Source organism: Hemiscyllium ocellatum, chromosome 43, assembly GCF_020745735.1.
Source record: "Hemiscyllium ocellatum isolate sHemOce1 chromosome 43, sHemOce1.pat.X.cur, whole genome shotgun sequence".
NCBI classification, from domain to species: Eukaryota; Metazoa; Chordata; class Chondrichthyes; order Orectolobiformes; family Hemiscylliidae; genus Hemiscyllium; species Hemiscyllium ocellatum.
Genome location: NC_083443.1, coordinates 14483927 through 14503285, shown reverse-complemented (window position 1 = coordinate 14503285; position 19359 = coordinate 14483927). Strand labels below are relative to the sequence as shown.

Here is a 19359-nt window from a genome sequence, read left to right as displayed (position 1 = left end):
ATAGCAAGGCTGCAATAAATATTTGCTGTGTATTACAACTGACGAGCTTGTCCTTTTTTTTTTGTTCAGTCAAATGTGTGAAGAATACCTCAGCCTATTTTGCAGAAAAGCTTTATAATGCAATGAAGGTAAGTCTGGCAGCACATGCTTTTGTCAAACAACTGTTCAACATGTGCAACCTCCCCTGCACAAAGTTGTCTTTTTTTTGATCACCAACTCCTTCCTCAGTTGTAACCTTGTTACCTTTTTCTTAAAGCCATGATTTATTGCTTTTTTTTTTGTTGTTGGCTCTGATCACTTTGTTTAAAATTTCTTCTTGCTTTCCTTCACCCCTGACACCTTTTTTTTTCAATGAAGCTTTTGCCAGTGTCCCAATGTAATATTGGACACTGACAATCTCCAGCAAAGCCCTGGGCCTCTGTTATTTTCCTACTCTTGGTGTTAACCTAAAGTCTATGCACTCTGTCTTGAGGGTTGGAGATTTGCCAGCAGTGTGCTGCAATGGACTAGTTCTGGGGGGGTGGTGTCTGTTCAGAAACAGACACCAACACCTCTTTAGATGTCACTCTAATTGGAAGGCCCAAGGTCATCTTTGGATTCTGGGCAAGTAGGTGATTGTGTAACGAATTCTCTTATAAATTATCCTAGCCAGTCCAGAGTCCTCACATCACACCTGGTTTTACTGTCTGGTTCTTTTTCCATTGTGATTTAATGGCTTGCCCTGATTTTTAAAAATAGGGTGCTGGAACAGATGACAACACTCTGATGCGAATTATGGTGTCTCGATCTGAAGTTGACCTGGTGGAAATCAAAGCTATTTATAAAGCAAAATATGAGCACACCCTTCATTCTTCAATTGAGGTAAGTTGTAAACATGATGCTACTGCCTTCCTAGTGGTATTTTCCCTTTGGCTCAAAAGTAATATTTAAGTAGGCACTGTACAAGGTGTTTTTTGACAACTGCATTCCAAGCCAAACACCTCAATTTTTAAGGTTTTTTCACTTCTGTAGTGTGGGACCTGAAAGTCTTCAATGTGCTAATTTTAGTTGAGGTTTTGGTACTAGTGGTCATGGGTGTATTAAATAGTTTAATTGGGCAGTGTCCAGGCTGCAGTCCTTGTGGCCCAGTAGTCATGTTTGTTTCTTCTCTCTTCTCCCTCCTCCCCACCCCCCCCCACCACCACCACACACACCCACCAAGAAGTCTCCATTACAAAATTATATTTGCTTAAATTGGCTGCATCCAGATTCGTGATTGAGATGCTGGTGTTGGACGGGGGTGTATAAAGTTTAAAAATCACACCAAGTTATGGTGAGACAGGTTTATTTGGAAGCACTAGCTTTTGAAACGCTGTTCCTTCATCAGGACATGACTACTGATGAAGGAGCAGCACTCCAAAAGCTAGTGCTTCCAAATAAACCGTCTGACTATAACCTGGTGGTGTGATTTTTAACTTAATCCAGGTTCATGTTTTGAGCAAACCCATTACATTTAGTTTAATGTTAAATTAAGTCATTGCCTATTCAGTTGGACGTGTGGGAAGTCATAAGAGCAATGTTCTCTAGCAACTTTCCCTCGTGTCAGAGGCTGAGTGGTGACCTTGTAGAGGTTTATAAAATCAGGAGGGTGAATAACATTCTCAGTCCCGATCTTCCCCAAGATTGGAAAGCCCAAAACTAGAAGGCATAGGTGAAAGGAGCAAGATTTAAAAGGGACCTAAGGGGCAACATTATACCCAGAGGTTGGTGCATATGGGCAATACAGGGTGGTAGGTATCTGTACCACATTGCAAGCAGAGGTGGGAGAGGCAGGCACAGTAGATGCATGAGTAGTTGGGGAGCAAAGGGATACCAATGCTTGGGAACTGGCAACAGGTTTAGACAGATTTGGATCAGCTCAGGCTTGGAGGGTCAAAGGGTATGTTCCTGTGCTGTAAACTTTATTTTTTTTTGCCAGAGGAAGTGTTAGAGACTGGTATAATTACAACATAAAAAGCCATCTGATGGGTACATGAATGGGAAAGGTTTGGAGGGATGTGGGCCAAGTGCAGGCAAATGCTTTACTCACTGCAAAAGTTGGAAGAAAGTTGGGAAAGAAGGGTGTGGGAGTCTCTGCTTACCTCTGTATGCTTAACAATTGATATTTCTACCCACAGGGAGATACAGGTGGGGACTATAGAGATACCCTTGTGAAACTGTGTGGTGGCGATGATTGATGGATAGATATTTTGGCTTTTCTCTCCAGATCTGCAAATGGACCACAAGGCAAATGTTTCTAATTGTCATTTTTTAATAGCTTAAGCCAACAATCCTCTGTATAGCTACACTAGTTGCAACAAATGGATTATGGCTCCACTATAATATTGAGGATGCAATTGTATACATTAAATGCAAGATTTGCTTTTTAAAGTCATTGCTCATGGAGTGTCTCCATCCACATTTACTTCATGTAATTCCTGCCATCTAAATGAAGCCCACTCCATGAGTTGAAAAAGACATACTTTGGATGATGAATGGAAAGATATCCTTTTTAGTGTAATCCATCTAGTTTGTTTTTGCATTTCACTAAACAATGCAGACAGCAAATTAACAAGGCGTTCATTTGACTTGACTGTGACTAAACCCACACATGCTGTTTTCTAATTAGTCTTTGGATATACACTCCATTTGCATGTTTAATCTAATCTTGTATCAAAAATATTATGTACACAAACCTAACTGTGGAAATGTTTGATCTCCATGCCAATAAACTGAAGCTCCACCATTTTTCAATGGTGGAGTTGTTTCTGTCCTATAGAATCCATAAATGAAGAAACATTGCTGCATATGAAAGGAACCTCTGAATAATTTAGTTCAGAATAGACTGGACTGTTTAAACCAGCACTAGATTGCATTTTCCTCCGCTAGCTTTTTTTTCCTTCCACTGAAGATGATGACATTAAACACTAATTCCTCTGGTCTTATGGGGTTCCTATCCCAGCAAGTTTAAAATTACTCACAGAATTTCATTCCTTGTACAAATCTACCTAATTTATCAAATGATAATACAAAATATTGCAATATTGGTTATTTAAGTCTATACTGGACACTCTCAATGGCTGTCAATCCTGGTCAAAGTCACTCCTGTTCTGTATAATGCCATGGAGTTGTGAAGTTTCCTATGGAAGGTGCAAACTGTGTGGAAGTGTAAACAATGAAGTCATGGATTTAGTGTATGCCCAAGAATAACTGGCTGAGATTCATTTTTGCTGGTTCCATGTTTTCATTCTCCTATTATGCCATTAATGTTTTTCATATCAAATGTCCAAAGTTGGTTATTCCTTGAGCTTAGAATGTATACAACTCATACCTTGTAATGGTGCTCCTAGAGAAATAAAATTCATCTGGAAAATTATTCAATGGTTTCCTTTCTTTAGTACTACTAATTTTTGTTTGACCTCTTTTACCTCTAAATACCTCCCCTCCTTGCTTACCTGTTCCCTCTTTCAAAATGAAAAGAAAATGGAGGAAGCACAATACTACACCATCAACCAACTGCTGGTAGAGGTTTTGAGGAATCAAAGGCTGCTTGTGCTTGAGGCCCATGTTTGGAATGGAATCAGTAGATTGAGCTCAGGACTTCAAGCCAGACATTTTTCTGGGACTGGTCTGCTCCTAACTTAGTTGCATCTCTACAATCCTATATACTGCAATGGTATGTCTGCTACATGCAAACTGTAGGAAGCCCTGCACTTGGATCACACTCCTTTTTTTAAACTTTCTTTCCTTCACATCCTCCTGATTAAAAACTATCTTTTTGGTCATCTTTGTTTTCCAACTTGCTGGAACTGCCCCATGGTCCAGTTAAACTTTGAAAATTACAGCAAGTGCATTTGCTATTTCTCCTGCCTTCTCTTTTTAGCATCCTGGGGTATATGCCAGCAGAGCCAGGAGCCTTGTCTATGCTTAGCTCTATTGGTTACCCAACACACTCTCTCTTTCATGATTGTTTCCAGGATCTCTCCAATCTGTCTCCTTGTTATGCATGTCCTCCACTGAAGACAGACAAATATATATTCAATGCATCAGCCATTTCCTCATGTTCCATAGTGAGAGGAACTGATTGGGGTTTTTCTAGTAGCAGGTGGGACTTAAGGCTGGTGTGTTGCCCTGGTGCCAGGGTTAAAAACATCACAGACCGAGTGCAGGACATCCTCAAGGGCAAAGGTGAAGTGCCAAAGGTGCTTGTACATATTGGCACAAATGTCAGGAAGAGGAGGAACATACTACAGCAGAACTTGGAAGAAGACTGAAAAGCAGGATGTCCAGGATGGGATCTCTGGTTTGCTTCCAGTTCCTCGGGCTGGTGAGGCCAGAAACAGATAATGGACTTGAACATGTGGCTGGGGAGCTGGTGCAGAAAGCAAGAATTTAAATTCTTGGATCACTCCGGTATGTTTTGTGGTAAGTCAATTCTACAAGAGACGGTTTGCACCTTAATAGGTTGGGGACCAGCATTCTGGCAGGCAGGTTTGCTACTGCAACACAGTTTAAATGTAGCAAAGTTGCTGCGGGGGGGGGGGGGGGGAAGTTAGAACAAGGGAAGTCAAGAAGGACAACTATCGACGAAGCGGAAAACTCGAGGGATCATGCTGTAAGATTGAGTGAAATAGGAGTTGATGGGAAGGATGAGGGCAGTAACAAATTAAAAGTACTATATTTCTAATGCTTCATGCATTCGTATAAGATGGATGAGCTTGAGGCTGTTTTGGAAATTGGCAGATATGATATTGTGGGGATAACAGATGTGACTTCAAGTGGACAGGGCCTGGGAAATGAATATTCAAGATGATATGTCCTATTGTAAGGACAGACTGATGGGCAGAGGGGGTGGGGTGGCCATCTTGGTAAGTGATGATATTCAGTCCCTTTATGTGGGGGGAACCTAGAATCGGGGGATGTAGAGTCTGTATGGATAGAGCTGAAAAATTCTAAGGGTAAAAAGATCCTCTTTGGAGTTATCTTCAGGCCCCCAAATAGTAGTCTGGATGTCAGATGTAAATTGAATCAGGAGCTGAAATTGGCTTGTTGCAAAGATGTTACTACAGTTATGGGGGATTTCAACATGCAGGTAGACTGGGAGAATCAGGATGGTATGGACCTCAAGAAAGAGACTTTGCGGAGTGCCTCAGAGATGGATTCTTAGAACAGCTGGTGCTGAAGCCTACCAGAGTAAAGGCAATTCTGGATCTGGTATTGTGCAACGAACCAGAATTGATCAGTGACCTCGATGTGAAGGAGCCATTGGAAAGTAGATACCATACTATAATAAGCTTCAAACTGCAGTTAGAAAGGGAGGGGGTACAATCGGAAGTGACAATATTTCAGTTTTAATCAGAGGGTATCACAGCTACAGAAGCTTCCACTGTTGAGGAAGATCTGCCATACCAAGCCAGTATGGGTGGAAATTAGGAACAGTAAGGGAGCAGTCACCTCTTTAGGGGTTTACTACAGGCCACCCAATAGCAGCAGGGAGATGGAAAAGTGTGGGCGTAGTAGGGTTGTTGTAATGGGCGACTTTAACTTTCCCAATATTGATTGGAACCTCCTTCGAGCAGAAGATTTGAATGGAGCTGTTTTTGTAAGGTGTGTGTTCAGGAGGGTTTCCTAACTCAGTACGTTGACAGGCCGACAAGGGGAGAGGCCATTCTAGACTTGGTGCTCGGAAACAAGCCGGGGCAGGTATCAAATCTTGTGGGAGATCATTTTGATGAAAGTGACCACAACTGCCTTACGCTCTACATAGCTGTGGAAAAGGAGAGGATTGGGCAAAATGGGAGGATATTTAATTGGAGAAGAGGAACTTATGATGTGATTCGACATGAGTTGGGAAGCATGGATTGGGAACCTTTTTTCCATGGTAAAGGCACTATAGACATGTGGAGACTGTTTTAAGGAACAGTTGTTGCAAATGATGAATAAATATGTCCCTCTGAGACAGGCAATAAGTGGTAAGGTAAAGGAACCTTGCATGACGAGAGCAGTGGAGCTTCTCGTGAAAAGGGAAAGGGTAGCTTACATAAGGTGAGGAAGCTAGGGTCAAGCTCAGCTCTACAGGATTACGGGCAGGCGAGGAAGGAGCTTTAAAAGTGGTTTGAGGAGAGCCTGGAGGGGGCATGAGAAAGGCTTGGCAGAATGGATTAGGAAGAACACAAAGGCATTTTACTCATGTGAGGAATAAGAATGGTCAAAGAGAGTAGGGCCGATCAGGGATAGCGCAGGGAATTTGTGGAGTCTGAGGAGGTAGGGGAAGCCCTAAATGAGTTAGTTTCTTTTGTAAGTACAGAAGCAAAAAAAAAACTTTAGTGAATGAAACCTTTGAAGAGCAGGTGTGTATGCTGAAATGGATAGAGATGGAGGAAGCTGATATGCTGAAAATTTTGTCAAACATTAAGATGGACAAGTTGCCAGGCCTGGACCAGATTTGTCCTTGTCTGCTTTAGGAAACTAGAAATGTAATGGGAAGCTAGGGAGGAGATAGCAGAGCCATTGGCCTGGATTTTTATGTCGTCATTGTCAATGGGAATAGTACCAGAGGACTGGAGGATAGCGAATGTGGTCCCATTGTTCAAGAAAGGGAGTAGGGATAGCCCTAGTAACTATAGGCCAGTGAGTCTGACTTCAGTGGTGGGCAAAGTCTTAGAGAGAATGGTAAGGGATAAGATTTATGAACATCTGGGTAGGAATAACGTGATCAGGGATAGCCAGCATGGTTTTGTGAAGGGTAGGTCGTGCCTCACAAACCTTATTGAGTTCTTTGAGAAGGTGACTAAGGAAGTGGATGAGGGTAAAGCAGTAGATGTTGTGTATATGGATTTTAGTAAGGCGTTCGATAAGGTTCCCCATGGTAGGCTAATGCTAAAACTTCGGAGGTATGGCATTGAGGATACATTAGAGGTTTGGATTAGGAATTGGCTGGCTGGAAGGAGACAGAGGGTAGTAGTTGATGGACTATGTTCATCTTGGAGCGCAGTTACTAGCGGTGTACCACAAGGATCTGTTTTGGGACCATTGCTTTTTGTTATCTTTTATAAATGATCTAGAGGAAGGACTTGAAAGCTGGGTAAGCAAGTTTGCAGATGACACGAAAGTTGGTGGAGTTGTGGATAGTGAGGAAGGAAGTGGTAGGTTACAGCGGGATATAGATAAGTTGCAGAGCTGGGCGGAAATGTGGCAAATGGAATTCAATGTAGCTAAGTGCGAAGTCGTTCACTTTGGTAGGAATAACAAGATGATGGATTACTGGGCTAATGGTAGGCTACTTGGTAGTGTGGATGAGCAGAGGGATCTTGGTGTCCATGTACACAGATCTCTGAAAGTTGCCACCCAGGTAAATAGTGCTGTGAGGAAGGCATATGGTGTACTGGGCTTTATTGGCAGAGGAATTGAGTTCCGGAGTCCTGAGGTCATGTTGCAGTTGTATAAGACTCTGGTGAGGCCTCATCTGGAGTATTGTGTGCAGTTTTGGTCGCCATACTATAGGAAGGATGTGGAAGCTTTAGAACGAGTGCAGAGGAGGTTTACCAGGATGTTGCCTGGAATGGTAGGAAAATCTTATGAGGAAAGGCTGAGGCACTTGGGGCTGTTCTCATTGGAGAAGAGAAGGTTTAGGGGAGATCTGATAGAAGTGTATAAGATGATTAGGGGTTTAGATAGGGTAGATACTAAGAACCTTTTACCGCTAATGGAGTCAGGTGTTACTAGGGGACATAGCTTTAAATTAAGGGGTGGTAGGTATAGGACAGATGTTAGGGGTAGATTCTTCACACAGCGGGTTGTGAGTTCATGGAATGCCCTGCCCGTATCAGTGGTGAACTCTCCTTCTTTATGGTCATTTAAGCGGGCATTGGATAGGCATTTGGAAGTTATTGGGCTAGTATAGGTTAGGTAGGATTCGGTCGGCGCAACATCGAGGGCCGAAGGGCCTGTACTGCGCTGTATCCTTCTATGTTCTATGTAATTGCTTCGCCACTTGCGAAGATCTTTTCATCCTTGCTCTCCACTGGAGTTGTACCTGAGGGCAGGAGAGAGGCAAATGTAATTCCTCTCTTCAAGAAAAGAAATAGGGAAATCCCCGGCAATTACAGACCAGTAGGTCTCACGTCTGTCGTCTGCAAGGTGTTAGAAAGGATTCTGAGGGATAGGATTTATGACCATCTGGAAGAACATAGCTTGATTAAATGCAGTCAGCACGGCTTTGTGAGGGGCAGGTCATGTCTCTCAAACCCTATCGAGTTCTTTTGAGGATGTGACTAGAAACGTTGATGAGGGTCGAGCTGTGGATGTGGTGTATATGGACTTCAGTAAGGCATTTGATAAGGTTCCTCATGGTCGGCTCATTCAGAAGGCCAGAAGGAATGGGATTCAGGGGAACAAAGCTGTCTGGATATAGAATTGGCTGGCCAACAGAAGACAGCGAGTGGTAGTAGAAGGAAAATATTCTGACTGGAAGTCTGTGGTGAGTGGTGTTCCACAGGGCTCTGTCCTTAGGCCTCTATTGTTTGTAATTTTTATTAATGACTTGGATGAGGGGATTGAAGGATGGGTCGGCAAGTTTGCAGATGACACAAAGGTTGGAGGTGTTGTTGACAGTATAGAGGGCTGTTGTAGGCTGCAGTGTGACATTGTCAGGATGCAGAGATGGGCTGAGAGGTGGCAGATGGAATTCAACCTGGATAAATGCGAGGTGATGCATTTTTGGAAGGTCGAATTTGAAAGCTGAGTACAGGATTAAGGATAGGATTCTTGGACGAACAGAGGGATCTTGGGGTGCAAGTACATAGATCCCTTAAAATGGCCACCCAAGTGGACAGGGTTGTTAAGAAAGCATATGGTGTTTTGGCTTTCATTAACAGGGGATTGAATTTAAGAGCAGTGAGATTTTGTTGCAACTCTATAAAACTTTGGTTAGTCTGTACTTGGAATACTGCGTCCAGTTGTGGTCGCCCTATTATAAGAGAGATGTGGATGCTTTGGAGAGGGTTCAGAGGAGGTTTACCAGGATGTTGCCTGGACTAGAGGGCTTATCTTAGGAGGAGAGGTTGACTGAGCTAGGACTTTTTTTCATTGGAGAAGAGGGGACCTAATTGAGGTGTACAAGATGATGACAGGCATCGATAGAGTCGATAGCCAGAGACTATTTCCCAGGGCAGAAATTGTTAACACGAGGGGTCATAGTTTTAAGCTGGTTGGAGGAAAGTATAGAGGGGATATCAGAGTTGTGAGAGCATGGAATGCATTGCCAGCAGCAGTTGTGGAGGCAGGGTCATTGGGGACATTTAAGAGACTCCTGGATACGCATATGGTCACAGAAATTTGAGGGTGCATACATGAGGATCAGTGGTCGGCACAACATCGTGGGCTGAAGGGCCTGTTCTGTGCTGTGCTGTTCTATGTTCTAATAAAGGGAACTATGGAGCTATGAGGGAGGAGCTGGCCAAAGTTCAATGGTGCAATACCTTAGCAGGGATGACAGTGGAGGAACAATGGCAGATATTTCTGTGTATAATGCAGATGTTGCAGGATCAGTTCATTCCAAAAAGGAAGAAAGATCCTAGGAGGAGGCATTGGTGGCTGTGGCTGATGAAGGAAGTTAAGAAACATATAAAGTTAAGAGGAAAAAGTATAACATAGCAAAGATAAGTGGGAAGACGGAAGACTGGGAAGCTTTTAAAGAACAACAGAGGATTACTAAGAAGGAAATACGCAGAGAAAAAATGAGGTACGAAATTAAACTGGCCAAAAATATAAAGGAGGATAGTAAAAGCTTTTTTTAGGCATGTGAAAAGCAAAAAAAATTGGTTAAGACTAAAATTGGACCCTTGAAGACAGAAAGCGGGGAATGTATTACGGGGAACAAAGAAATGGCAGAAGAATTGAATTGGTACTTCAGATCGGTGTTCACTGGGGAAGGTACAAGCAATCTCCCTGAGGTAAGTGGCTGAAGGACCTGAACTTAAGGGAATTTATATTTGCCAGGAATTGGTGTTGGAGAGACTGTAAGGTCTAAAGGTTGACAAGTCCCCGGGGCCTGATGGTCTACATCCCAGGGTACTGAAGAGGTGGCTCGAGAAATCGTGGATGGGTTGGTGATTATTTTCCACAGTTTGATAGATTCGGGATCAGTTCCTGTGGATTGGAGGGTGGCTAATGTTGTACCACCTTTTTAAGAAAGGTGGGAGAGAGAGAGCAGGAAATTATAAGCCAGTTAGTCTGACCTCAGTGGTGGGAAAGATGCTAGAGTCTATTATAAAGGATGAAATTACGACACATCTGGATAGTAGTAACAGGATAGGTCAGAATCAGCATGGATTTATGAAGGGGAAATCATGCTTTACTATTCTTCTGGAATTTTTTGAGGACTTAACTCTGAAGATGGACGAGGGAGATCCCATAGATGTAGTATACCTGGACTTTCAGAAATCTTTCTGAAAGTCTCACATAGGAGGTTAGTAAGTCAAGTTGAGGCGCATGGTACTGGGGGCAAAGTACTAAGTTAGATTAAAAGTTGTTTGGCTGACAGGAAACAGTAGTGATAAACGGCTCCATTTTGGAATGGCAGGCAGTGACCAGTGGGATACCGCAGGGATCAGTGCTGAGACCGCAGCTTTTAACAATATATATTGATGATATAGAAGATGGTATTAGTAATAACATTAGCAAATTTGCTGATGATACTAAGCTGGGTGGCAGGGTGAAATGTGAGGAGGATGTTGGGAGATTACAGGGTGACCTGGACAGGTTAGGTGAGTGGTCAGATGCATGGCAGATGTGGATAAGTGTATGGTAATTTTAGTCTTAACCATTTTTTTGCCTTTAACACAAAGATGCTTTTACTATCCTCCTTTATATTTTTTGGCCAGTTTACCTTCGTACCTCATTTTTTCTGTGTATTTCCTTCTTAGTAATCCTCTGTTGTTCTTTAAAGGCTTCCCAGTCCTCTGTTTTCCCACTTATCTTTGCTATGTTATACTTTTTCTCTTTTAACTTTATATGTTTCTTAAGTTCCCTCGTCAGTCACGGCCACCAATGCCTCCTCCTAGGATTTTTCTTCCTTTTTGGAAAAAACTGATCCTGCATCTTCTGCATTATACACAGAAATATCTGCCATTGTTCCTCCACTGTCATCCCTGCTAAGCTATTGCACCATTGAACTTTGGTGGAAAGAACAGGAAGGCAGATTATTACCTAAATGGAATCAATTTAGGTAAAAGGGCAGTACAAAGAGATCTGGGTGTTCTTGTACATCAGTTAATGAAGATAAGCATGCAGGTACAGCAGGTAGTGAAGAAGGCTAATAGCATACTGGCCTTCATAACTAGAGGGATTAAGTATAGAAGCAAAGAGGTTCTTCTGCAGCTGTACAGGGCCCTGGTGAGACGCACCTGGAATATTGTGTGCAGTTCTGGTCTCCAAATTTGAGGAAAGATATTCTGGCTATTGAGGGAGTGCAGCGTAGGTTCACGAGGTCAATTCCTGGAATGGAGGGATTACCTTACACTGAAAGACTGGAGCGGCTGAGCTTGTATACCCTTGAGTTTAGAAGACTGTGAGAGGGGATCTGATTGAGACATATAAGATTTTTTAAAGGATTGGACACTCTGGAGGCAGGCAACATGTTTCCGCTGATGTGAGTGCCGAACCAGAGGACACAGCTTAAAAATATGGGGTAGACCATGATGAGGAGGAGAAATTTCTTCACCCAGAGAGTGGTGGCTGTGTGGAATGCTCTACCCCAGAGGGCAGTGGAGGCCCAGTCTCTGGATTCATTTAAGAAAAAGTTGGATAGAGCTCTCGAGGATACTGGAATCAAGGGTTATGGAGATAAGGCAGGAACAGTATACTGATTAAGGATGATCAGCCATGATCATATTGAATGGTGGTGCAGGCTCGAAGGGCAGAATGGCCTACTCCTGCACCTATTGTCTACCAAATCCCTCTTCTCTAAAGGATCAGTGTTGACTTTAGCTACTTTGTTTTATATTTCATAGAAGCTTTTGTGAGCCAGTGCAAGGTTTGAACCACTTGCAATTCAAATGTTTGTTTTAAATTTAATGGGGGTTGGGCATCATTGGAGCATCTAATTTTGATAGTAGGTGTTTCGCATTACCTGAGAAACCACCTCTACTGAGGATTTTTTTCTTGATATGGATAACACACTGGCAAAGCTGACACTGGTATCCATCCTTTTGCTTGTTCTACCTCTTTGTTTTGTTTGTTTAGAGGATAGTTGAGTCAGTCCCATGCCTCTGGTGTTGCATATAGGCAAAGATGGTAGATTTCCATCCCCTCTGGAGGTTGGCTAATGTGCTACCACTATTTAAGAAAGGTGGTAAGGATAGCTGGTGAACCTGATGTCAATGGTGGGCAAGTTATTGGAGGGAATCCTGAGGGACAGGATTTACACTTGGAAAGGCAAGGACTGATGAGGACGGGTCAACATGGCTTTGTGTAGGATATCATGTCTCTCAAACTTTATTTGACATTTTTGAAGAAGTAAGAGGATTTGAGGGCAGAGTGATGGACATGACCTATATGGGCTTCAGTAAGGCATTCGAGAAGATTCCCTGTGGGAGACTGGTTAGATCTCTCTGAATACAGGGAGAAGTAGCCATTTAGATACAGAATTGGCTTGAAGGTAGAAGACACAGGGTGGTGGAGTGTTTTTCAGACTGGAGGTCTGTGACTAATGGAGTGCCATAAGGATTGGTGCTGGGTCCACTATTCATTTAGATAAATTATTTAGATGTGAACAGAGCAGGTATAGTTTGCAGATGACACAAAAATTGGAAGTGTAGTGGATTTTGAAGGTTACCTCAGATTACAACAGGATCATGATCAGATGGGCCAATGGGCTGAGGCGTGGCAGGTAGACTTCAATTCAGATAAATGTGCGGTGTTGCATTTTGGGAAAGCAAATCTTAGCAGGACTTGTACAATTAGTGGGTGGCACTGCTGCCTCATGGCACCAGACACCCAGGTTCAATTCCCGCCTCAGGTAACTATCTGTGTGAAGTTTGCACGTTCTCCACGTGTCTGTGTGGGTTTCCTCCGGGTGCTCCGGTTTCCTCCCACAGTCCAAAAATGTGCAGGTTAGGTGAATTGGCCATGCTAAATTGCCTGTAGCGTTAGGTGAAAGAGTAAATGTAGGGGAATGGGTCTGGGCGGGTTGCACTTCGGCAGGTTGGTGTGGACTTGTTGGGCCGAAGGGTCTCTTTCCACACTAAGTAATCTAACCTAATTAATGGTAAGATCCTAGGGAGGGTTGCTCAACAAAGAGACCTTTTGGAGTGCAGGTTCATGGCTCCTTGAAAGTGGAATCGCAGGGAGATAGGATAGTGAAGAAGGTGTTTGGTATGCTTTTCTTTATTGGTCAGAGTATTGAGTATAGGATTTGGGAGGTCATGTTGCAGCTGTACAGGACATTGGTTAGGCCAATTTTGGAATATTGTGTGCAATTCTGGTCTCCCTCCTATTGGAAAGATATTGTGAAACTTGAAAAGTTTCAGAAAAGATTTACAAGGATGTTGCTAAGGTTGGAGGATTTGAGCTTTAGGGAGAGGCTGAACAGACTGGGGCTATTTTGCCTGGAGTGTCAGAGGCTGAGGGGTGACCTTATAGAGGTTTATAAAATCATGAAGGGCATGAGTAGGATAAGTAGGCAAAGTCTTTTCCCTGGGGTCAGGGAGTCCAGATCTAGAGGGCATTGGTTTAGGGCGAGAGAGGAAGGATGTATAAAAAAAAAGACCTATGGGGCAATGTTTTCATGCAGAGGGTGGTGCATGTATGGAATGAGCTGCCAGAGGAAGTGGTGGAGACTGGTACAATTGCAACATTTAAAAGACATCTGGATGGATGCATGAGCAAGAGGATTTGGAGGGATATGGGCTGGGTGCTGGCAAGTGGGATTAGATTAGATTGGGATATCTGGTCGGTATAGACGAGTCGGACTGAAGGGTCTGTTTCCATGCTCTACATATCTATGACTCTGTAAAGAGCATTGACTAGCAACATAACATTTTATAATGTCTACTGGTACCAATTTTGTCAATATAGTTCATCCTCTGCTGCTCCTTGGGATATGAATTTGCCACTATTTACCTGAGGGTTCCCTCCATTACCAATCAATATTTCAACCACTCTGCTAGTGGACCCATTTCTCTCACCAGAGTTAGTCATGTGGCAACTGTTCATTGTCTGAATTATTAATTCAGAGTAATGCAATAACTTGAGACTAAAATCACAAGCTGACTAAAAAATGTGATCTGTTATTAGAATTAACTATTAAATTTTGCAACATTTTAAAATTTTTCTCAAATGAAATCCAATAAATGGATCAGTATTATACATTTACAACCTATTATTATACTTTAAATGGATCTTTTAATTTTGACACTGCACTTGACTTCTGAATTAGTCATACTTTATCATTTAACATAGCTGGTATAAATGAGATGTAATGTCTCTGACTTGACATCACTGCCAAAATGTACTAATCTGATTTATTAACTGATTTTGCTCCACTCATGCATACAATACTTGATGAGACTGAGTGCAAAGGACAAAACCATTAGATCTGCACTCTGTTAAAAAGCAAGAGGCTTCATTGAATGTGTTGATTACGGAAGTTTAGTAAGAGCCCAAGCTCCAGTTTCACATGAACTGATGTCACTGCTCCTTCCACACACACTCAGTAATTACCAACATGGGTGTGCAATTCCTGTTCACTCCACTCCAAGCTACAATTACAACACGAGTACCTGAAAGCTAGTCATTCTTAACCTATAACTTCAGCAGCCTTTTAGTCTGAAGGAAAGTAAAAGCCAATATTTAAGGCATGAATTTGAGAACCTTGTGACTGACTTAATTAGTGAAATTTGAACGTGACTGGGAGACTGTGACATGGAGTCATCGAGATGTACAGCATCTTCAGTCCCTTCAGACCCTTCAGTCCAACCCGTCCAGGCCAACCAGATATCCCAACCCAATCTAGTCCCACCTGCCAGCACCCTGCCCATATCCCTCTTAAACCCTTCCTATTCATATACCCATCCAAATGCCTTTTAAATGTTACAATTGTACCAGCCTCCATCATTTCCTCTGGCAGCTCATTTCATACACACACACACATCCCTCTGTGTGAAAAGGTTGCCTCTTAAGTCTTTTATATCTTTCCCCTCTCACTCTAAAACTATGCCCTCTACTTCTGGGTACCCCAGGGAAAATACTTTGTCTGTTTATCCTATCCATGCCCCTCATAATTTGTAAACCTCTATAAGGTCACCCCTCAACCTCTGATGCTCCAGGTAAAACAGCTCCAGTCTGTTCAGCCTCTCCCCATAGCTCAATTCCTTCAACCCTGGAAACATCCTTGTAAATCTTTTCTGAACCCTTTCAAGTTTCACAACATCCTTCCAATAGGAAGGAGACCAGAATTTCACATAATATTCCAACAGTGGCCTAACCAATGTCCTGTACAGCTGCACCAAGACCACCCCACTCCTGTACTCAATTCTCTGACCAATAAAGGAAAGCATACCAAACGCCTCCTTCACTATCCTCTCTACCTGCGACTCCACTTTCCTGTTGTAAACTGAGGTAACCTTCTTCACTGTCCACTACACCTCCAATTTTGGTGTCATCTGCAAACTTACTAACTGTACCTCTTATGCTCACATCCAAATCATTCATGTAAATGACAAAAAGTAGAGGACCCAGTACTGATCCTTGTGGCACTCCACTGGTCACAGGCCTCCAATCTGAAAACCAGGCCTCCACTACCACCCTCTGTCTTCTACCTTTGACCCAGTTCTGTATCCAAGTGGCTTGTTCTCCCTGTATTCCGTGACATCTAACCTTGCTAACCATCTAATGTAGGCAGAATGAAATATAATAAGGATTTTGGCAAAGTTCTGGTCGTAAAGGCTTGTAGATTCAAAATTGGTGCAGTGACTTGGAGTGAAGGGTGATTGTTAATAGGAATATTTGTGACTGGAAAGCCTTTTGCCTTCAAAGTTTGATATTGAGACCCTTTTTCAGTGGGAGTGTGTGGCCAATAGGGAGGGGGGAAGATATGTTGTCTGCGGGAATTTACCAATGGCTGGACAGAAGAGTGACAAATAGAATTCCATACTGGATGGAAAGCTATGCATTTGGGAAAGTGAAAGCAAAATGGATATGCAGTGATGAATAATGTAGAAGAGCAGAAATAGGTGGTTGGATAGTTGGCTTAATCAAGTGATTTTGAATTGCAAAGCCATTCCCTGCAGTGTTCCAGATCAAAAGCTAATGTAGAATCGTGTTGGATAGCTCTTTCTCAACTTTGATCAAAAAGTCTTGCTGTCTCCTAAAGATCTTTGATTCTGTGAATGAAACTTGTATTGACACAAGATCTTTAATGTTGAACTGAATACATTCAAACGAGCTATGAACCTATACTCCAAGATCTCTTTGTTCAGAAACATCCTCTGGGACCTTACCATTAAGTGTATAAATCCTGCTAAGATTTGCTTTCTCAAAATGTAGCACCTCGCATTTATCTGAATTAAACTCCTTCTGTCACTTCTCAGCCCCTTGGCCCATCTGGTCCAGATCCTGTTGTAATCTGAGGTAACCTTCTTCACTGTCCACTACACCTCCAATTTTGGTGTCATCTGCAAACTTACTAACTGTAACTCTTATGCTCACATCCAAATCATTCATGTAAATGACAAAAAGTAGAGGACCCAGTACTGATCCTTGTGGTACTCCACTGGTCACAGGACTCCAATCTGAAAACCAACCCTTCACTGGTTGGTGTAGGAACTGAAAAGGGAGGGAGGAAGGAAGTATGGGAAGTCCAGACGGGGTGCACATCAGTCTGATGGTTATCCCAAGTTATAGCAGATTTTAATTCCTCTCACATCTCCTGGGTAGCAATTAAAGCAAAGTCAGTTGGAACCTTTTGTCAGTCTCTGACTCAAGAAATGTCCAGATCAGGGGTGGGATGGTGGCTCAGTGGTTTGCACTGCTGCCTCACAGCGCCAGGGACCTGAGTTCAATTCCCATCTTGGGCGATTGTCTGCGTGGAGCTTTCACATTCTCCCCGTGTCTGTGTGGGTTTCCTCTGGGTGCGCCAGTTTCCTCCCACAATCCAAAAGTGTGCAGACCAGGTGAATTGTGCATGCTAAATTGCCCATAGTGTTAGGTGCATTAGTTAGGTGTAACTATAGGGTAGGGGAATGGGTCTGGGTGGGTTACTCTTCGGAGGGTTGGTGTGAACTTATTGGGCTGAAGAACTTGTTTCCACACTATAGGCAATCTAATCTACTCTAATATGAGGTGAGTGCCCATTGGAAGTTCCAACTGCTGGAGGACTTCCAGGGAATCAGTTGTGACAGGGTTATCCTGCCAGCTAATTCCAGTCCATGCTCTTGCAATGAGTCCCCTTCCCAATGGAAAAGGAAGGCAATGATGTATATGTGCCTGCAGTGTGCCCAATATTACTGTCCCACTACTGTATTCTCACAGTCTCAGATGGGTAGATGCCTCCAAGCTAATTGGTCCACAGTAGGACATGGCAGGAGGCAGCAGAAGTACCTTTTGTTTTAATAAAAGGAGCAAAGTTTCATCCACTATCAGTTTGAAAACATGTACCAACAGACTCAAGAACAGCTTCTTCCTTGCTGTTATCAGACTTTTGTATGGACCTCAGATATTAGAGTTGATCTTTCTCTGCACCTTCTCTGTGGCTGTAACAATGTAGTCTGCATTCTGTTCTATTACCCTGATGTAGTTATGTAAGGTATGATCTGTCTGAACAGAATGCAAAGACAATACTTTTAATCTTGGTACATGTGACGTTAGTAAATCAAATCAAATCTAAACTAGGAATATATCATCCATTTCACAAACTCTGGTGAAGTGATCAGTGTTGGACAACTTTAGTGAATGCTGTGCAACTTGCCTTTTAGTGAGTTTTGTCATTTAAAGTAAATATTAGAAATACACGATCCATGGGAGAGAAATAAAGGAACCATTGACATGTCCAGTTGATGACCTTCAATGAAGAATTAGAGGAAGTTAGAGATGTAACAATTATGGACGAAAGAGTTCAAATCCTGAAGTGAGGTGAGAGTGATTGCCTTTGATATCAAGAGTGCGTTTGACTGAATGTGGCACCAAGGAACCCTAGCAAACTGGAGTTCGATTAAAAGGAAGTTTCAATGGACCTAAAATGTTAACTCTAATTTCTCTTCACAGATGTTGCCAGACCTGCTGAGCTTTTCCAGCAACTTCTGTTATTTTTGGAAAACTCTTTGCTGGTTGGAATCATTGCCAGCACAAAGATAGACGGCAATCAATTTCTCAGGGTATTGTCCAAGGCTCAACCATTTTCAATTACTTTATCGATCGCCTTATGACTCTATCATAAAGTCAGAAGTGAGAGTATTCATTGATGCTTGCACAGTGTTCAGTATCATTCCTGACTCCTCAGATACTGAAACAGTCCATGTCTAAATGCTGTAAAACCTAGACAATATTCAGGGGAAAGGTGGCAAGTAACAATCATGCCGTACATGTCAGGCAATAATGAACTTGTACAGAAAGGAATCTAAGCATTGTGCTTTGATTTTCAATGGCATTGATGTGGAGTTTATTTGAAGTTAAAAATCAAACAGCACCAGATTATAGTCCAATAGGTTTATTTGGAAGCACTAGCCTTCGGAGCGCTGCTACTTCATCAGGTGGTTGGGGAGCATAAGACTGTAAGACACAGAATGTATAGCAAAAGATTAGAGTGTCATGTAACTGAAATGATATTGAACAAACCTGGATTGTTGTTAAGTCTTTCATCTTTTAGAATGGGTTGCAGGTTTTGGTTCATTTATGAGTAACTTCAGAAGCTCTGGGATTTACATATTAATGAACTGAAACCTGCAACTCATTCTAAAAGATGAAAGACTTAACAATCCAGGTTTGTTCAATATCATTTCAGTTGTATGACACTGTAATCTGTTGCTATAAATTCTGTGTCTTTACAGTCTTATGCTCCACACTCACTTGATGAAGGAGCAGCACTCCAAAAGCTAGAGCTTGCAAATAAACCTGTTGGACTATAATCTAGTATTGTATGATTTTTAACTTCACTGGCATTACCATTACTTAATCTCCCACTATCAATGTCCTGAGGTTACCATTGTCCAGAAACTGAACTGAGAGTGTGACGCTGGAAAAGCACAGCAGGTCAGGCAGCATCAGAGGAGCAGGAGAGTCGACGTTTCGGGCAAAAGTTTGATGAAGAGCTTTTGCCCAAAATGTTGACTCTCCTGTTCCTTGGAT

At 42.5% G+C, this 19359-nt stretch overlaps 1 protein-coding gene across 1 annotated transcript in view; it reads left to right on the top strand.

The window, feature by feature from the left end:
* The window catches only part of LOC132835041 (annexin A5-like), a 28549-nt gene extending 25155 nt beyond the window's left edge, over nucleotides 1-3394 (top strand). The window contains exons 11-13 of the mRNA XM_060854299.1: nucleotides 70-128; nucleotides 739-861; nucleotides 2157-3394. Coding sequence (XP_060710282.1) covers nucleotides 70-128; nucleotides 739-861; nucleotides 2157-2216 — 242 coding nt within the window. The 3' untranslated portion in view covers nucleotides 2217-3394. The remainder of the gene's footprint in view (nucleotides 1-69; nucleotides 129-738; nucleotides 862-2156) is intronic.
* The last annotated feature ends 15965 nt before the right edge of the window (nucleotides 3395-19359 follow it).